General features: G+C 35.2%; 1 protein-coding gene across 5 annotated transcripts in view; it reads left to right on the top strand.

The window, feature by feature from the left end:
- LOC110467004 (kynureninase-like) overlaps window positions 1-21,784 on the top strand; it is a 30,347-nt gene that overhangs the window by 3,609 nt on the left and 4,954 nt on the right. For 3 of the 5 annotated variants that reach the window (XR_002464791.1, XR_002464790.1, XM_021523859.1), the window contains exons 2-11: window positions 9,096-9,305; window positions 10,936-11,056; window positions 11,532-11,611; window positions 12,363-12,424; window positions 13,515-13,586; window positions 14,600-14,674; window positions 15,526-15,672; window positions 17,230-17,328; window positions 17,908-18,034; window positions 19,908-19,993. Coding sequence is in view for 1 of the 5 variants with exons in the window: in XM_021523859.1 (XP_021379534.1) it covers window positions 9,096-9,305; window positions 10,936-11,056; window positions 11,532-11,611; window positions 12,363-12,424; window positions 13,515-13,586; window positions 14,600-14,674; window positions 15,526-15,672; window positions 17,230-17,328; window positions 17,908-18,034; window positions 19,908-19,993 (1,079 nt within the window). In the remaining 4 variants the exon portion in view is untranslated. Of the gene's footprint in view, window positions 1-7,123; window positions 7,577-8,671; window positions 8,870-9,095; window positions 9,306-10,935; window positions 11,057-11,531; window positions 11,612-12,362; window positions 12,425-13,514; window positions 13,587-14,599; window positions 14,675-15,525; window positions 15,673-17,229; window positions 17,329-17,907; window positions 18,035-19,907; window positions 19,994-21,784 lie in introns of those variants that run through there. The other 2 variants (XR_002464792.1, XR_002464793.1) reach the window with 2 other exon arrangements.

The raw sequence follows: 21,784 nt of genomic DNA, 5'->3' as shown, positions 1-21,784 counted from the left end.
CCCCCCCCCCCCCCCCCCCTAAATCCGCGCCTGCCATGCAGTCTGGGTAATGTCAGTCGACGGGGTCATGCAGGAGACGAGAGTTTGCCACCAAAATGACTTCGCTCGCGTTGTGTAATTTTGGATATTGCCGTACAAACTGTACAAGTCCTGGAACATAAAACCAGTGGTCAACTCTTTATCCCACCTTCCGGTTCTTTTCTCCTGATTAGTCGAAGTGTTATGGAAGACCCAAAACAACACCAGAGTTCAAGTTCTACGAGTTTATTATAAGGTCAGTGCAGCAAATTCGCCATGCACCCAAATTCGCCACCCTGTGACGAAAATGCCATATGACGTCATAATACATAAGATGTGACGTAAATAACGGCGCCAAAGTCTTCAGCACAATTAAAGCCTTCACAAATTTTGACAGGAAGAGGTATAAGAAGGGAAAAGTTATTTTTTTAATCAAAACAATTATGAAATATCTTGTAACACAACGAATCTTATTTTTTTTTGTCTGTGCGACGGATATCTCGTCAACTAAACTCATTAATCTAACGCCTGTTGGTTGTCACGGTTATTTAGTAAGAAAGTAAGATCCTGGCTTACCCCTTGGTCCGGAGGGGCAGGGCCCATTGGAATATTGGCTAACATTTTAAAAGTCTTCTTCTCTGGACTCAGATTTACTAGAATCCAACACTAGTACTTTTGATGGAAATGAAAATGTACATACATGCTTTATCTAAATTGTAAAGTTTTTACCCAAGGGTCATCTGTTGACCCTTTGGAAACGGGTAGATTTTATAGATTATGTATGATAGGTAAAAACACTTTGGGTACATTTTGTCCAATTTCTAACATGTAATATTATTAGCTTTCTGGTACTGTAAAATGACAGTTAAAGTCCATTTGAAAATATTCATACATTGTAATTTATTCCTATCTAATATAGCATTATTAAACCCTGGACTTAAATTAATTCTGTGATTTTACCTTTTAAAATTTACAATTAGATATAGATCTTACATGTTATATTATTATTTTTCTTGTATTGTACAATGACAGTTAAAATTCATTTTAAAATATTCATACATTGTTATCAATTCCCCCCTAAAATATATTAACTTTACCTGTCACAACAAGACACTAATTTGTAATATATAATATTTTATTATTGCAAACTTTCAGATAAAGCTTTTAAACACCCTTTTTGTTCTGGGACAGGTGTTAACGAAATGTTCAAATACACGCTGGTATGCTATTTCAAGCACATTTAAACATTACAATTTAATATAATGAATTCTGCAATTTTCTGCAAACTTAGGCAGGTGTGAAGATTTGATTGTATCTAAAGTTTAATTATATCTCAACATGTTGCTCCACGTAATTCTGGTTCAGCATTGAGTGACAATTAAACAATTGTATCTTTTGCAAATGATTTGTCAACATTTCATTCTCATAGTTTGATAAATTTCATGTGTTTATAATATTTGTGTATATGCTGTCAACCTTTTTTTTTTTTTTTAGCTCACATGGCCCGTATGGGCAGAGGGGTGGGGCCGAACAGGGGAAATAGAGGAAACATATTTTTTTTTTTTTTTTTTTAATTTTTTTTTTTGAAACATTTTCAGCATTACAGAATAATTACAATTATTAATTTTCACACTCATTTTCATTCTTCAACCAACATTTAAAACAAATTTTGTAATGTTTTTTTTTGAGAGAGAGAGAGCGAGAGAGAGAGAGAGAGCTTTTACAGAAAGTGGGGGGGGGGGGGGGGCTGAGAAGACAACAAGAGGTCCAAGTGATAAAGATGTTGAGTCCATGTGTGTCCATTTATTAGTGCAACTATTTATTTAACCTGAACCATAATAATAATTTTAATTTCTTCAGTAAAGTGGCAGGGGGTTACATTTCTCTCTTTTAATCAAAATTTAACTAACAGAGGTAAAATATACACATGTATGCTATAGACGAAACAATTTAATTTTGTACAAATAAGAGGATATCAACCAAATTTGTTCTGTTTGAGAAAGGGGACTCAATTTTGCATAAACAGAGGGTGTTGATGTTTTTTTTATATACTTTTGACAAACAAGTGGCAATATGAAATTCTACATTAGTATTAGTACGACTTGTGTAACATAAACATACAATAGTTTACATTTAAACACTTAGATTACTTGTACTTGTACTTGTACTAGTAAAATGTTTAAAGGTGACGAAACTGCCTGCACCTTCGAGCAAAACCACGGAAGGCCTGATGACGTCACAAATGTTGCTGCGTGATGATATTCAGGCGTGTTCACAAATCTTCTCTTGGTAGCGGGTATTGATTGTTACGTCACTTGTTTGTGAGAGTAACGTCATCAGTTTTTGAGAAAACGACGTAATTTTCTCACACAAACCAATGACGTAACAATCAATACCTGCTCACAAGAGAAGATAACTCTGCAATACGCAAAGACGGAATAGGCATTTCAGTCAAATCTTCTTCTGTATTGGTGCACTCGGCCGGCATTTTAATACATGCGTTTTTGGACGAATAATTGACCGAAATCCTTACTAATGTGACGAATTTGCCTGCACTAACGTTAGATTTAAATCCAAGTGTGCATGGTTTCATTTAACAGAAATGACCATAACAAAACCAACCAAATCAGTTAACTGAAATGTAAAGCCTGTAGCAATATGAATGTAACAAGATTATAAAAGTTACTGTACCAAAAAAAAGAGACAAATCGCAGAAGTACATGTATCAGATACTGACTTGAGAAGTTTCCATGGCAACTTTCAGTACACACATTACTGACTTGTTAATAGGCCCAATTTGGCCAGTAATTACAATAGCCGAGAATATATCCTGCACTATACATAACTATAACTATCTGCCTACGAGACATCCTCGATATCCAGGGGTTACGCTCACTTTGACTCTCTACACCCCTTGAATATGTCATAGCAAAATTGAAGGCACGAAGAAAGCTGTTTTATTGGTCGCATGTGAAAAAAACTGACCAATCACTAGGCTGATACATGTCCTTTGAAGATTACAAAGGAGAGAGGCCCGACTTCAAAGCCTGTAATTTTTACCGTTACCCGACCGCGAGATTCTTTTGATGCATATCAAAGGATCGAACTAGTCTTCTTGTCTCATTAACAAGGTGGCGCACACGGAGCCTTTAATTTTGCCATGACATATTTCAGGGGTGTAGAGAGCGATGTGAGCGTAACCTCTGGATATCGAGGATGCCTACGAGACGGACTAGACTTCCATCCTCCCTCCTAAGGAAACACTACTTAATAAACACTACCACCCCTTGTTAGTTCTGGTGTCGGAAGACCTAAATGGTTTTAAACAGCATGGTAACTAAGTACAAGTTATACCCTGGAGATAATTTCACACGTCACTCTGTTTTCAGAGAGTAGTCTAATGATAACGTTACGACACGTACAGTAGATATGAAAGTGAAAGCTGCACTCAGTTTTCTGAGCATTCCTAAACAGGACTTATTAACCAGCCCATTATATATGTTGCTCTGCTTCCAGAACATCTTCCTACGTCTATGTTAACTCGCTCTGCTTTCAAAACGTCAGTTATATACTAAATCCCCGGCAGGAAAAAAGCATGGTCTCATTGATTGATTGATTGATAGATTGATAGATGTTACGCCTGCTTCACTACCGAGTAGTTCGGTTATCCAGCAGACGAAGAAAAGACAGGAAATTGAGTAGAAGGGATACAGTATGGAGTGTAGGGATAGAAGAGGGAGACAGGTTAGAGAAGGAGACGTCTATCCTATATATGTATTTACTGTACAAGTCTGGTTTTTGTAAGACGGCTCCTATGCCTAATATTTGCCTTCACCAAACACTCGTCGTATACGTATAGCATCACTAAGCCTGGACCGGAACTGAGGTACAGAGCCGCCGCCAGCTAAACCAGTTCCTGCCTATTCTATGAATTTTGTTTGGTATATAAATTTTGTTATATTATGTTGCGTTTATGATCATATCGATATGGGGGAAGGGGTTGTTATAGAATGTCCCCCCGAAAACCCTAGGTTGTACCCCCCCCCCCCCCCCCCCCCCCCCCCGAGCACTGCTAATATCGCGACTAAGGGTACGTACACATAGTAAGAGCCGAAACCACTACAGGGTCACTCAATACTACTTTACGCTTTCCATCGGCTTTACAAAAGAAACCACTGATAATTATATAAACTTGTTCGAATTGTTTCACGTCAGGAAAAAAATAAAATTACATAGCCAATGTTGAGCTTCAAATAATTAACCCTCGTTTTTATCTTTTTTTGTAGTTCTTAATAGAATTAATAGTCATTCAATATTGAGACAAAAGTAAGCATACACTTTATATACATGGAACACTCAATTAGTTTACCCGGAAATAATTAAAGGTAAAAATTTCATCAAAATGTTAACTAAATTAAAAAAACAAGAACAACGTAACATGAATACAAATATTAACACATACATGTATTCGTAAGTTTTCAACATATCGGTATAACTACATTGTATGATGCTTAATTAGTTGCTGCTCGCGATCTCCTATATCCCAATACAGTATTCCAGAAACAAGCAGAAATATAGTTAATGATCCTATTTAAAAATATTCTTTTTTACGTAATGTCTTTATATATAAGTTCTAACAATACACCAAATGGTAACATAAGAGAGTGAGTAAGTATATTTTTCCCGTTATTGTCCTACTATCTACCACTAGTGAAATATTCCAGCACTCTTTCCAGACATCGTTTACTTGTCAATAGATATAATGTATTGTTGTTAAGACATTAACAAATATGGCTAGGTTAAGAAAAGCGTTTTACTAATATGTATCCATTCGTTTACTGTTCCATTCGTGAATGCAACATACATGTAGCTTGAGTTCCTGTTCATGTGGTGCAAATATAGAAAATACAATACATTTTTTCTTCTCTGTCCTCTTTATAGGTATTTTAGACATCACATCTTCTCTGTGTATAATCTATTCGGATTTGTAAATCTTCATGTTGTCATGGTATCGTTGGTATGTCTAACGAAACTAATAGAAATATACTTAATCATACTAGTTCATATTTAAAAAAAATAAATAAACGATTCTCAATTTATAAGTAATATTTTATACATGCAAGTTCTAACGATATAAAATATACCAATAACGAATGGTAGTATGAGAGTGAATGAGTATATGTGTTCTTTCATTATAGTTTTTTTTCTTTCCATTATTGTCCTATCTTCCACCCAAAACTTCATTATATTAATGAAATTAAAATAATAGGATACCGGTATCTATAGGAAAAGACTTACATGTATATAGAATAAGCCTGTTGTCTGGTCCCTTTGTTAATACATGTATTGTTATATTTCTTCTATAATAGGTGTATTTATCTTTGTATTAACAATGAAATAGTTTGAAATGTAATATATTGAATTAAGTAATTCTAAATAACGACTATCTTGCCAAAAATACCATGGTCCGCACACCATTGTTACTTGTACTTTTAACTTTATATTGGATAGTATTGGGTAAATCGATACTTGTATTGGGTAGTATTGGGTGGGTTGTATTGGGTAAATCGACGCGCCGCCTAGAGCCCCTCAATATAAACAGATATTGATTATTAGTTCAAAATCGCTTATCCCGTTATTCCTACCTAACTTATAGGTCCATATAGCACTGTCGGCTTCCCTTCTTTACCCGCGCTAACCTTGTAGGGTTTTACGCTGAATGAGCGAAAGAACCTATTTTATGGGTCGTGTTATACAGTTTATAGTGATAATAAAAGTTATGTCCTAATTTATATCCATCGTTTAGGCTTTGCACAGTCTAAAAACGGCGTACCGCTACAGATTTTACATAGCCCCCCGACGGTACATATATGTGTATTCATGTGTGTGTACTCATGTATACATATAATTATTTATACCCTCTGGCTATCTTAGTGACACTTAGCGTTGAGTAAGGTATAATGACATGTACGGTTTTTTATGGTACCTCTAAAACCATCTATCTTCTTAGCGTTTGAATTACGGAGACACAACACATATGTAACCTGAAAAACATGCGAAATCAGCGAAGGTAGGATCACACTTTTTTCTGCTCCAATCTGGACAAGAACATACAAATATCCGACAGTGAACACTCTAAAGAAGTCTACACAACCTATCGTAGAAAGGTCAGGCAGAAACGGACAGCGCCTAAAGAAACTACAACCACGATAGATATAGGTAAAGTGTGAGCATGATCATGTACGAAAGATACTGAAGGATAACACACACATATTTCTAGGTGAGAGTTGTTTTTAAATGTTGATGACTGTTTTTGTGGTAAAAAAAGAAGAACAACAACATGGTTGTGACAATATAACGTTTAAGCCATGTGTAAAATACATGAAAGACACATCTACTTATGGGCATTTATTTCAGATGCAGTAAGCAACGAAAGCTTTGGTGAGGAAATCGACATACATAAATCGAAATAAAAAAAAAATGTCACAGTAAAATATTATTTCCTAAAAGCCATAACTCGACTTTACAGTGCTGGGTGGATGATAGGACGATTGCTGAAAAAATTAACACCGTTCTATCCCTATGCAGCATAACAATGACCAACGACAGACAAAAATCTGAATTCAATATACCAGGTAGTCTCAACTATGTTATTACTGTCTTTATGTAGCAGTATTCTTGCTTATGGACTGTACAGACAAGAAAATGTGCCGAGTGAACTTGCCGAAATTCTAAAGAGGGGCATACGACATGAAGAAAGCCAGCTGATGGGAGTTCCCTCATCAACCGTGTGCGCTTGCATTTGGAGAACATTTTGCGCTATGGAGAAGGATCACTTTTCTGGTCATAGCACTGAAAAAGAATGGTTAATGAAGAAGTTGGAGGTACCACGAGAGGAAAGGTGTCGAGAGGCATTTACACGGAAGAAGGCAACACATGTGAGATTTGACAGAGTGGTATATACTTCGGCCTTCCATGCAGACAGGCGGGGTTTAATCTCCGAAGTCGTTGTAACTGTAAGCTTGGAATGTTAAGGAGAAGTGTTATGTTTTACTACCAAGGCAACTCCATATGCTGCATAAGAGTATACAACTTGTCTGTGGTGGGGGTGCTACAATATCTTTAACATTCAAGCAAGTTTTCAATATCGAAAAATCGATTTCATTGGATGCACGGTCTCATCGCAAAACAGAACGCCTTCAACACACACTCATGTATATAGAGAGCGTTATACAAACGGAGGAATAGACTGATAGAAGAAATGGGAAAACTAAAATGGAAAGCGTGTGTCTCCCTGGTGGACATTTGTCAGCATTATTTTTGCAGAGAATGTTTCCAGTGGTGGGGTCAAGGTGTTCGATAGTAATGCAGCTGTAGTACGAATATTAAGACAGCACAGAAGTCTTCCATCTGGTTATAACGAAGACGACAAGAACTGGGCAGGACAATGATTGCGTTTCGACATTTTGCTGCCAACAAGTTTGCATTTCTAATGACTTTGAAGTGCTAGGTGCATTCGTATCGTCTGTAATGCATTGTTCACGTGCATTCATCTAAGGTAAGAGAATAACGCTTTAAAGATAGATACATCAATCAGATGAGTATACTTTCTTCAAACTATAAAAATAATATTTCATTGAAGTGTCATATCATAGCGTGTCAAACGTTACAATATTTAATAATTTTATACTTATGTTCAAAATTAATATAACAAAATTTGACACGTCATAGTCACTCAAAAAGTTTCGTTTTTGTACCAATTCATTCAGAGTTGTAATTCAAGAAGTCATATATGGCATAGGGAAAAATTGGCACAAATATTATGTATACAAGTATACTCTATACAGGAAGATTTTAGTCTAGTGTTTTTTTTTATGGTAAAATCCATTTTTGCCCAATATTAGATTCGCCCTTCAATTCAGGTACTATGTATATTTTGTTGTTTACGCTTGTTTGATGTGTGCATGTATTTTACTTCATTACAGAAGGCGGGAAATATGAAAATTAAACTACAACAAACATTTCCTGGTATAAAGTTTTACACAATGTTTACACTTACTATGCATATTCATACTTAAGATTTTGAACTAGATCAACACTTACATATTTATACTTTAAATACTGGAGTGTATTTCTAGTTCACTACAGGTATATACATATACTATTACATAAAATATCATTAACAATATAAAGTGTAAATACTAAATTGTGTACTCAATGTAAAATAAACACTTGTGTTAATATATGTCTCCTGTGCTTTATTGTTAGATGACACAAGGAATAAGGCATCAGACAAATCCTGCACAAACGCCCGCCTTATAATGTACATCATAACTTTACTACAGAAAGCTAACACTAAGCATGGTTTCAATAATACATATTTTTATTTTTTGGCTTTTAGATTCATAACCAGTTTTGCATAATGCCAACATTTCCCGGGAAGATGGTTTGTCCATTGGTGATTATTGTGATTTTCGTTAGCCTTCTTGATTAAGGAAATTACTTGATGGCGATTAGTTCTGAAGTTTGTTCGGGAGACTAGCGGTTAACTAAGCTTTAATATGATGAACGTTTTGTTTGTGATATTTTTAGTCAGATACTGTTCTTCGCCAAGGTAAAATGATTACAGTTGTATGGGATATGAATCGAAAAGGTTCGTATTTCATTCAATGTCACCTTGGAGCTCCTAGTCAGCTGACTTAAGAAACTCAACCTGTCCATCAAAGTCAGCATTGCGAAAGGTTATGTCTTCTTACATGCATGTTTTTTTAAAGTCAAGGTAAGCGCTGACGGACGAGTGCTCACTGCAAGAAGTAGGCGACACTGTGGTATTAGTAATAACGCTTGCGTTGTAAGTGCTTCGGAAAACTTAGTGATGCTGCCGAGGAGTAGTCCTGTAAACGTTTTCTTGCTCTTTTTGAACCACCGCAATGCCAACTGCACTACAGGAAAATGAAACATGAATTGCTAACGCGGTTTCGTTATTTTCCTGTGATGCAGTGAGCATTCATATTACCTATGAACAGCATCTGAGAGCAGCATAATGCTTAACTAAATTCATGGTACGTGTATTTCAGGTATAATGTCAGAGAAAGACAACAACCCCCAGGTTACAACAAATGAAATACCAAATTCGCCCCACCCTTTGGAGGAATTCAAGAGAATCGCGAAACAAATCAAGAATGACATAACTGATCAGAAATTCGCAAAGCATATGGACGACAATGACCCCCTTCGGAGTCTACGGCAGGATTTTTGCTACCCAAAAATGAAGGATTTACTTGGCGGTAAGACCCTTGGCTAATTGATTTGTACTGCAATTTAAAAACACGTGATAACTCCCCCTCTGTCTTGTATCATGTATGCATAGTAATTTTCAATCAGAGTAAATATACTATACAACCTTCCGTATACATTTAATAAGCATTACATACTAAAAGAAATAAACCAATATTAATAAGTGTTATGTTAAATACAGTATCTGGGATCTACTTGAGATCTTTTGTATCTATGTCATCTTTCTTGTTAAAAGTCAGATATGTCAGAAACAAAGAATGGTCTATAACTGTGGTGATATTGATTTGTTTTATTTTGCAAGATCTGTATTTTCGTGTTATTTTGCTTGCAGATTTAGTTGCATGTTTATCAGAAAAATTTAAATGAAATGTAAAGAGCAAAAATAACATACAATTGCATATCCTTTCGCGGGTTCGAGGCCTACGTGGGGTAGTCGCTAGGTACTGGCCGCAGGTCGGTGATTTTTCTCCGGCAACTCCCGCTTTTCTCCATCATCAAAACATGGCACGTCCTTAAATGACCATAGCTGTTAATAGGACGTAAAACACAAACAAACCAAACCAAACCAAAAGCACATCTTTTCTATCTGTGATAAGTTTTTCATAAACTGGAAGGAAATTGTACAAAATATTTGACCCTGATGAGGACTGTGCATATGTACTTTAGTTTACGTTAAGTTATAGTCGCATTTACATTCCCTATTCCCATTGTAGGGGACCCGAGTTTGGTAATCCCTGATGAGGACTTCATTTATGTACTTTAGTTTAACGTAAAATATATATATAGTCGCATTTACATTCCCTATTCACATTGAAGCGGACCTGAGTCTAGTAGACCCTGACGAGGACTGTGTATATGTACCATAGTTTACCATAATATAAAGTCACCCTTACGTCCCCTATTCCCATTGAAGTGGATCTGAGTCTAGTAGACCCTGATGAGGAGGGTGTATATGTACCATATATATATATATATATATTATATAAAGAAAAATTCTTAACAAAGAGTCTTTAGTACTTTCATCTCTTCTAGTTTACCTTGATATATAGTCACACTTGCATTCCCTATTCCCATTGAAGTGGACCTTATTCTAGTAGACCCTGATTAGGACTGTGTATATGTACCATAGTTTACCTTAATATTGGTCACACTTACTTTCCCTATTCCCGTTGTAGCGAACCTGAGTCTAGTAGACCCTGATGAGGACTGTATATATGTACCATAGTTTACCTTAATATTGGTCACACTTACATTCCCCAGTACTCCCATTGGAGCGAACCTGGGTCTAGTAGACCCTGATGAGGACTGTATATATGTACCATATGTCCACACTGTTGGAATTACTTCTTTGCCCCATATAATATTTTAAGTAATTCGTATCCTACGGACATACCTCCATTAGGATCCAGTGTTATATGGGATTTTACCGTCTATATTACTTCTTTGACCTGTACCATATATATATATATATAATTTACCTTGATATATGGTCACCCTTACGTCCCCTATTCCCATTGTAGCGGACCTGAACCTAGTCGACCCTGATGAGGACTGTGTATAATTATGTACTTACTTAACATTTAGAGATAGTCACACTTGCATGCCCTATTTCCATTGTAGCGGACCTGAGCTTGGTAGACCCTAACGAGGACTGTGTGTACTTTTGTGGAAACTCCTTAGGTCTGTGTCCGAAAATGACGAAACAGTACATGGACGTTCAACTTGAGAAGTGGGCAAAAACGTGAGATGTTTTTTTAGCTAAACTATTATAAATGTGACGAAAAGTCCTATTTCCTGAGTTACTGTTGGTAAAATGTCCATCCATGGTTCCTGTTGAAGTTTACCTATCATATATTCAGCAGATAATAAGAGGACATTGAAATTTCACCCAGACCTTTGAATTAGACTTCGTTCTGTTTTCCGAAAATGCGTATTAATCTAAATCAGCTCCCCACGACAACATACTGTATACCGGAAATTTTCGCCCTTCGACGGTAAAATCCATTTTCGCTTAATATCAAATACGCCCATCTGATATTATTATCTTTTTTTTATATATATATATTATATTATTCACAAATGTTCGCTGTAATGATAAATTCGCCCTTATTATGAAAGGCGAAAAGGCGGAAATTTAACAGCAGCGAAAATTAACCGGTATACAGTAGAAGTATGATTACTATGTTCATTATGTTAATTATATTGATATGTCTCAGTGGAGCGCAAGGTTACCACCAGGATGTGCCCTGGGTAAACTGTCACGAACACCTGGACACAGACATGGCCAAGATCGTCGGTAAGATGTGATTGTTGAACATTTCTGTCCCACTACAGGCATTATACTTGAGAATTCCACTGTAGTATCCCCCCTCAACCCCCCTCAACACCCCTCCCCCCGGTGGCTCTAATTAGGGCCTTGCATCGAAGATGCGTGCAGTATAGTAATTTGTATGTCTGCCTTATGAGTTTTGCTTATTTTGTGATATCTTATAAAGAAAAGGTCAGATTATGATTAAACTTGGCTGATTCACTATTTACCCGAGTCTCTCCCTAAGATTCGATGGTCGACAATTTGAGCGCATATTTTTAACTAAGCTGCTGCATTCTAATTGCTCTCTGTTTGATATCTTATAAAGGTACATACAATTTTGATCAAACTTGCTTGGTTTGAAATTCGACATATTCCTTACATATTTAATGAGTCTGTTTCATTCTGATTGATTGATTTATTTCGCACAATATTTTATGACAAAATTGTTTGAATTTGTATATATTTAATGAGACATTTTGGAAGTGATATGGGCATCTTCAAGTCAGAATAAACGTTCACGTTACCCCTTTACATTTCAATTTTGCTTAGGTTTAAATTTTCCATGCGTTGAAATGTTTATATTTGAACTTGTTATTCATCACAAATAACATAAAAAAACCAGCAAATGAATGTCCGAATAGAAGTTTAAAACTACATGTACATATCAAAATAGATCAAGTTTAGATTTGTGTGAATTTTTTTTTGATCATTCCATTTCCATTTTGATGTAATACAGGCGGTAGACCAGGGGAGGTTGCCATTATGAACGGACTCACCGTCAACCTTCATCACCTACTTGTAAGTTAAAGACCGGTGTATATAAAACTGTTAACTCTGGGAAAGGCATACTAGTGAAATACAAACCACACATAAAGCTCATGTGGACCGTGGGACTACATACACATGATCTTTTGCCATTTTGAGGCATTTGTCGTTCGTCGTCAGTAAATGCCTTGAAGATTCATGATTCATAAACCCTAACTAAAACAATGTTAAAATGAAGTGTATACACATAATCTCATATGGCCGAGGGGCTACCTGATCTTATGCATTAATGAGGCAATCGTCGTCGGTCGTCAGTCAACGTCTTGAAGCTTCATGAGTTGACGAGTCCTCATGTCATCATTGTAAGTATGCATAATTATTAAAAAAAAAAAAAAATAATGATAATAAAAACAACAGGTTTTGTTTGAATAATTCTTAAAGCGATGAATATGTTCGGTAGGTAGCATCTCTACAATAATGTTGTCATGTTGTACAAACCTGCTGTGGGCCCCTGGAGTCAGAAGAACTGAGATGTATGGGGGAAACGGGGGTAAATAACAAAAACTACCTCGTTCAAGTACGGGTTATGGTTTTTTTAACCAAATTTGGTTTGAAATATTCCAGTGTCTGTATAAAGGTTATGGCCTTCATTGGGCCTGAATAGTTGAACGGATTTTGAGAAAGTTTAACTTCTTCAGCTAATCAACTGTAACCAAACGTCATGCAAACTTCATATATATGTTAGCAAACATAGCTCTTGTTACAAGTTCGCATTTCAACCTCCTGATTTCAAAATTAGGTCGCTGTTACTATATGTTTCGCTAAAATGTTTGCTGGTTTTGCTTTACTGATTGTCATGCATGATACTTCACAAAGATGTGGAAAACTATCTTCTCTGGTGCGAATCCACAAGCCAAATTTTACTGAAATCATCGGTTTTATTAATATTGATATCACCGACCCTATATGGTTCTATACACTTAGCATTACCACAACTTCCAATTGCAGTGATATTAGAAAATCTTCTGCGATTCATTGTTCAAGATGTTCAAATAACTTAAATATAATTCTAAATCTTTTCGAGAAATACATTGGTTGTTTTACTATTTTGTCTCTTCTGTAGATATCTTTCTATCGTCCGACTCAGAAGCGACACAAGATTTTGTGTGAGACTAACGCCTTTCCATCTGATTATGTAAGTCTATATTGCTACCGAAGTTAATACTCTGTCGGTGTATATTGTTTTTTGGTATAGCATTATTTAAGATCAAAATATTACCTTAGTACAGCATTATGTACGTATATACTTGTACTGCGGTTTATTACTCTGTATGTTAATTATGAAGTTAAGCATTAAGTAAGATCGTACTGCTATGTTTACTTTATATGTACATAATATTATGCATATAGTAAGATTTATGTATATATACACATGGAAATCTGCTGCTGAGGAATTTAATATAAAATAATAATAATAATAAAAACCGTAATGTTACTGAAGAGCAGCATTATGTTTGTTTATTCTTGTACTGAAGTTATAGTTTATATAATGATTGAAAGTAAAAGGGTAGATGCTATGTATTTTTATACAACCACTGACGTTCAGTGAACGTTATGCAAGACTGTATCAATATTGTAAAAAAATATGATAATTAAGCAATGTGTGATAAAAGGCTCGGGATAGTGTTCATTCTTGTATGTGTTACCTGTTTGTTTGATGCATATACATATCGAAGGATCGGTGACTGTTTTAGATGTATGCGTGTTTGCATAGTTTGTTATTGTGTTGGCAGATGATGTATGAATGTAAGATGTATTGAGTTCAATACCTGCTGTGTTGAATGTGTCCGTAGTGTAACGATGTAATTCACGTGTGTGTGTGTGGCACACAGTATCGGTCAACGTGTGGTTTTGAGTATAAAGTATTAACGTAATTTGTAGAAAAATTGGATTAAAACAAATTAAAGAAAGTTTGTACCAATGATGACGATAAGCACTAGTAAATGAAAATCTGCGCTGTTACTGAAGCACCATTTAAGTTTATAACCGAAGTTTGTCCTTGTGTAATATGACACTGATATTAAACACTATCTAGAGTAAAAGGTGCTTTAAATATATATATATATATATATATATTTATATATATATATTTAAGTTTCAAATTGTTTTATTGTTTTAAATTTATAATATTGATATTTTCCTTTTCAGTACACTTTCCAAAGTCAAATAAGCCTGCACGGATATGATCCAGAAACAAGTCTGCTATGTGTTGAACCAAAAGTAGTAAGAATATACTAAAATATACTGCTTAAGATTATTAAATGTACTGTTTGGTACGAAGTAGCGTATGCTATTAGTTTCTGATAGCACTTTGGGAAAGACAATTTGATTTATTGACAAGTTTAAATTGTGAATCAACTTTATTACCACATGAATAACCTCTTATTGCAGTTAACACAACTTCATTGCCAGTCGGATCTTATTTATCAATTTACTTACCCCCTTAACCGGTTGCATTTCTTTCGTTATCAGCTTAGTCACCTTCATTACCAGTCACATCATTATCATTTTCATTAAAATAACTTTCATTTACAGCTTAGTTTCCCCCGTTAAAACATACCTTTTTACGAAAGTCAGTTTGTTATCTTCTTTCCTGTAAGAGCTGAGTCTCGCTCATTTCTAGATAACAACATTATAATGACTTAACAATTCTCTGAAAAGAGAAGGAAAACAAACAAGCTAATAAAAAAAATATGAACGAATCAAAAAAGATATCAAGCAAATAAAAAAAAAAAACATCGTAGTTATCTCAGTTCTTCTTAGATTCAGTTTGTTTCTAAGTGTCAAGTTTCATATAGATATACTAATATGACCGGTATTGATATTTGGTAGATTATGTAAAGTATATAATACGGATATTATGACTTGATTAATATGAATCCTTCAATACAGTTTTTGTAGTCAGTAGGTAACGTTTATTACGAATGCATTCTGAACGAAATAACATTTTTGTCTCATCAACAGAACAAAATGCGTTGAAGTTAAATAAATACTTAGTGTAGACCATTTGTGATTCGCCATAAGCGAAGCGTGTTTTACTGTTTATGAAGCAATCCTGAATACTTGTACTTCAGGGTGAGGTAACACTGAGGACTGAGGACATTCTAGCCAAGATAGAGGAGGAAGGCGACTCTATTGCTGTTATATGTTTCAGCGGGGTACACTACTACACCGGGCAGATGTTTGACATGCTGAGTATTACACGTGCTGGTCACGCCAAGGTAAGGAATTATAACCAACAGATAATGTTCTATTTGGTAATAAAAGTAATGAATATTTCACCTATGTAAAAATATCAACCTTTTGCATTGCTTTTTATTTATTTTTTTTATATTGTGGAAAACAACGCTTGTTTGTACATATTTTGTTGCTTTTAAGTGGTGAACAATTTTGACTTGGATGAGTTAATAACGGGAGGGTTTGATGATAGGGAAATTAAAACCACAAAGTTGAAATTGGATGAACAAAAATATTTTTTTCTCAATACGCATAATGCCCAGGTCATGCTGTGATTCCATATTAACTGGTATGCTGGAGATTGGAGCAATCTAATTGAAATCTGACCTCTCAAGACAGCTTCGTTGCCTTCGCCTCTCAGCTCTGGAGAGGTCTGATTTCAATTTGATTGAATATTGGAGAAGTCTTTCATAGGCATTGTTAATTGTCCGACAGATACGAGCTGTATATTATATGTGTTGATCACTCCCTTACATCATTTAGTTGCCAGTCCATCATTAAACATATATATTTGCTTCGGATGTAGTATTTTGCTTTATCATCTATATACTACTTTATACCACATACCGGTAGCATGATAAATTCATTATCATTGGTTGTCAGTATGAGAAGAAGTTGAGAATGACTTGAGAACAACTTGAGAAGAATTTGAGAATGGATTTTCACATTCCCAAGCAGTTGGGAACGTATTTTCTCAAAAAAGAACGTCTGCTTGCGCCAGATCACGTCCAAAACCGGAAATAGTGTCCATACAAACGTGATCCGCGTTAGAAAATAGTCCGTCATAAACATGTCAGTAAAAAGTTACGGAAAAATATTGGGAGAATTATAAACCTTTCAAGTGTAAATGTGCATATAAAAGCCAATGACGAAAGGATTGCTTTAAAAAAAATCTACGTAGTTTTAAGGTTCATTGTATTCCTCCGCTCAAAACATCTATTTGTTTACGTTTGTCACAGGCGATCGTTGACCTTTGAGCTTAGAGGTCATTTGGAAAACATGGTGTTTAATTGAGTTTTTCAAATGAAGAAATATATAAGGTAGTAGTATATAGATGATAAATAGTAAATCATACAGTATTTTCAGTGTTTGTCGTTCGAACAATTTTCTCATTGCTCGCACGTAGATAAAATCTCGAGTCCACCTGCGGTGGCCTCTCGATTTAATTCAAGTGCTCGCGATGGGAAATTGTTCTCACTACAAACCCTGCAAATAACGTGTGATAATCTATAAATGTCATCATACCAACAAATAATAATTGTATCACAATTCATATGACCAGTAAAGCCCTCTTGAAGGGTAGTCCATCTGTCTGCTTTATTTAGATCTGTTGCTGATGTATATATTTTCAATTTAAAGTGTTAGCGAATTACAAAGACAAAATTCATCGCATAATTTCCTTTATTAAGTTCTTCATTTAGTTGAGTTCTGTTGAAGAAATCATCACCAGGCTTTGATTACAATGGTCCTTTCCAGGAACTGAATGTAATAATAACCGCAGCAAGATTAAATTAGCATTCTGAGTGCTAATTATGTTTTAGGGGTGTTACGTGGGGTTTGATTTGGCACATGCTGCTGGTAATGTACCACTATACCTACATGATTGGGATATTGACTTCGCCTGTTGGTGTACCTATAAGGTGAGTTCCAGATTAATTCTTTGTGATGTTTTTTTCTTTTCTTTTGGACGTATTTTAGTTACAACTGTAGGTCCTAAATCACGATCTTAATGGCTGTGTTATTGTATCCGTAAATACGACACGGGTTTCACTCTACGGATTTGTAGATGCGTATCCCAAGCTTCTTTCCATATGACTGTATGACGGTGTACAAATATGCTACGTCCTGGGAAACACTGAATGTGACATAATATGCTGGTGTACGTACTTAAAGCTACCAACAAGTTCCTATCTACCGGTTACATTCAATTTTTTCTTTATGTATTCATTGTCGACAAGAGAAGCATATTTCCGTGGATATTTACATTTTATATTGTTATACAGAAGATAAGAAATTCGTTTCCAATTCACTTGCGGTTAATTTAATTCTTGTGTAACTTTTTTTAAAAATAATTACTGCTGCATTAATTAATATCATTGCATACTTATTATAGTATTCGAACAGTAGCTAAAACATATCGTCTATATATGCATATATTTGAACTCTGAGATAATCTGTTGGCACAAGAGTAGCGTAACGTTGGTTATAATGTATTACAGTATATGAACTCCAGTCCAGGCAGTCTGGCGTGTATCTTTCTCCACAATAAACACAAACAGAACGACTTCCCTAAGCTGATAGGCTGGTGGGGACATCACCCTGACACTAAGTTCAACATGGACAATAGTAAGTAACCCTACAAAACAGAAGGGGCCACAACCCTAGTATTACATTCAACAAGGACAATGGTAAGTAACCCTACGATACAGAAAGGGCAACAACCCTAGTAAAACATTTAAAAAGGACAATGGTAGGTAACCCTATAATACAGAAGGGGCCACAACCCTAGACACAAGGGGCCGAATGGGTCTTCATCGCTCACCTGGTATTAATCTTACACTTAAAAGTGAACTAAAATAAAGCTACAGGCAAAATATCAGTATTTATGACTATAAGTCATTCAAAAGAACATGATAAAATATTTTAAAACAGTTGACCCTTGTGACCTAGAAAGTCGAACAAAGTCATTATGTTGAACAAACTTTATAGCCCTTCATCTCAGCATGCAATTTGCCATATATCACTACCCTAGACCTTTCATTTAATGAGATTAGTTCATCTAAATGTTTATACATATCTGACCAAATGTGATCTTGAAAGTGGGTCAAGGGCTTTAAAAATGACTTGATAGCCATTTATCCAACTGGCTAGATATTATCACTCTGTTCCTTTAAGTTATTCAAAAGAAGTAGTTAAAATATGTTAAAACATATTTGACCCATGTGACCTTGAATAAAGGTCAAGGTCAATAATTTCATTTAACTTAGTAGTCCTTCATCCCAGCATGTTACCAGTTAAACAGCCTTTTGGTTATTCAGGAGAAGTCGTTTAAAGATTTTGAACATATTTTATCCCTGTGACATTGAATAAAGGTCAAGGTCATTAGTTTCAATAAAATTGGTAGCCCTTCATCCCAATATGTTACGGGCTAAATACATATCATCATCCTGGGGCTTTTGGTTATTCAAAGATTACAAACATATTTGACCCCTGGGACATTGAATATAAGTAAAGGTAATTCATTTTAACAAACTTGATGGCATTTTATAATGGCCAATTATCATTATTCTGGGTCTCATGGTTATTCAGAAGAATTTGTTTAAAAGATTTTTAACATATTTGACCCCCGTCACCTTGAATATAATTCAAGGTCATTCATTTCAACACACTTGATAGGCCTTCATAATAGCATGCTACTGGCCAATTATCATTGCCCTGTGATTTTTTGGTCATTCAGAAGAGTTCGTTCGGACCAGGTGAGCATCAATATATTCAACAAGGAGAAATTGGTAGGTAACCCTATACTACAGAAGGGGCCACAACCCTATTAATACATTTAACAAGGACAATAGTAGGTAACCCTATAATACAGCAGGAATACAACCCTTACACTAGTGGCAAGAAGGGTGATGGCAGGAACCACCAACAAAACAATGCATAGTACTAACTCTATTCAGAATGGGAGCCGTTGGTTCCAAAAACATGCTATGGGAACAAAACCATAACAATAGATTCAACAAGGAAAACGGTAGGTACCCCAAGAAGGCAGTGGGGGCACAACCCTGACCAAGGAAAGTGGTAGGTGCCCCAGCAAACGATAGGTATATGTTATAAACCCGATACTAATCAGCAATTTATATCTTTTATTATCAATAAGTTTAAGAATTTCAGTGTGGCCGTGTCCTTATCTTTGTATAATTTCAAAGGAGAATAAAACACTTACTACTTCATTTGTAGCTTAGGTAGCAAGAAATGCATTTCGCGTCTTATATTAATGACCTTTGTTGAAAAAATTGATATTGGCCTACATTCATGAGAGCAGGAATCAAATACGCCAAACACTTGAGACTTAATACGTCAAACACTTCAAACTACTCAAAAAGCCTCGACACTGCACCTCAACAATGTTTCTAGTGAAAGAATGTTGATTAAGTAATTGTTTTTTGATATCTTTAGGTTTATTATGCAATTGATCGTATGCATTCTGTTTATTGACCAGAACTAGACCTATGCACAGGCGCGTACGGTTACAGAGTCAGTGCTCCGCCCGGTCTCCTGTACCCACCAATAAAAGCCAGTCTCGAGGTAAATCACCATTTTGGCAATATCTTATTTAGTTTAGAATATCAAATTATCATGGCGATACCTCATATAATATGTAATATAATTCACAATATAATCACGAGATGGAGATATACATACATAATGATTGACTCTTTTTCTCCCACCTGTTACCAAGATATTCGGTAAAGATTGACAATGACGCTGCGAATGTACCAACAAATATAGTAGATTTTCAAGATTCCATACAAATTAACGAAGATCTTTTATGGAGAGATCGGGAAATAGTACATTTTACTGAAGGTATGCTTTACAATTAAGAGGTTTTAAAATGCTTCACAGCAAGTTTATAAAAAGTTGTTTATTTCCGTTAGGCAATGACGGATACCGACTTTCCGTCGGAAAAGAATCTACAGGCACCATCTCTGGTCGCCATATCTTGTCGCCAGGTAAATCCGTCAAAAGCCGTCGGCGTTGGAAATAGTTCTGTTGTATTGACTATGTTAAATAAATTATTATTGTACTTGTTGTAAGATATATAAAATGATATATTATTGTTATTGGATATGAACAAAAAATTGCTAGCTTAGCGCTTTTATTGGATTTCTGTTTTTTGTGTTCAGATTTCATCACCCAAATGAAATTCACAGAACTGTATTCATGCACGTCTGTCGTGATAAACAACATATGAATATGTGTAGAGTATTGACACTGGCATATTTATTTCGAGAATGATAGAAAAAGAATCCAACATGGATGTGTTCCGTGAATAGAGAAATTTCCAAACTCTGGTAAAAGTTTGTCTTTCCATCACTCGGTGAATCCTCGTGCTGGATAGCCAAACTCTTATCCAAGGAATGCAATTTCTCTGTCCATTAATCCCACATGGGTGTTTCACATGGGAAACGTGTTTCTTGCAATGGCAGCGATGGGAGAAAATTATGTATTAAGGATGTACTCTTCTGAGGTTTCAATCACGTTCAAGTCTCGTTTTGATCTGGTGTAACGGGTTTTTGTAATATTTAACAAACTATGATCAAGATTATTAGCAAACACGCTTCTGAAAAATATGTCAAAAAACTAGATGTCTGTTGTTTGTAGAACTTTTTTTACAAGAATTTAAAAAAATACCAATTCGGCGGCCATTTTGAAAATGAGTATTAATGTGTATTTCTTGGGCTTCAAAAAAGGCAAAAATTTCACCTTTTTTGACACTAGATTGATCACTTAAGTTGTCATTGTGTCGCCATTTTTAATTATAGCAGGTTCAATTTTGCTGTACAACTTTATAATGTTAAATATGATAAAAATAATATGCAACAAACTGGAAAATTATACATTATTGATATTTTTTTTACATATTTAGTGTAACTGAAGCACTTTTGATTTTTGACCCCGAAAAAGGTAAAAAATTACACAAATGATAATGGGACAAAAAAAGAAGCCCACCGACCCCCCATTTTTATGGATGTTTTCGAAAGAGAAACACATTTATTTCTTTTAATTCCTTCAATATTAAAAAAAGTTTAATACCAGAACTTTTTATATCAAGCGTTTAATCTGCAAAAAAATGTAAAAAAATGAGTATTTTTTCATTAAAAAATAGGGTGTAGGGGTAACTAAAATCGGCTTTCTGAGTTAAAAGAATAAGATTAAGAAATTTTACTTCCATAATTGAAAAGAAAATAATATTTTTATCAATTCTACAAACATTCATACATATCTGATAACACACTTGAAAGAAATTGTATGAATTTGTTCCGCAAATGGTCAAACCCCAAAAAATCACCTAAAATCACATGTTGTGTTAAATTG

This window comes from Mizuhopecten yessoensis, unplaced genomic scaffold, assembly GCF_002113885.1.
Source record: "Mizuhopecten yessoensis strain PY_sf001 unplaced genomic scaffold, ASM211388v2 scaffold11153, whole genome shotgun sequence".
NCBI lineage: Eukaryota > Metazoa > Mollusca > Bivalvia > Pectinida > Pectinidae > Mizuhopecten > Mizuhopecten yessoensis.
This window is presented reverse-complemented; position numbering and strand designations above follow the sequence as displayed.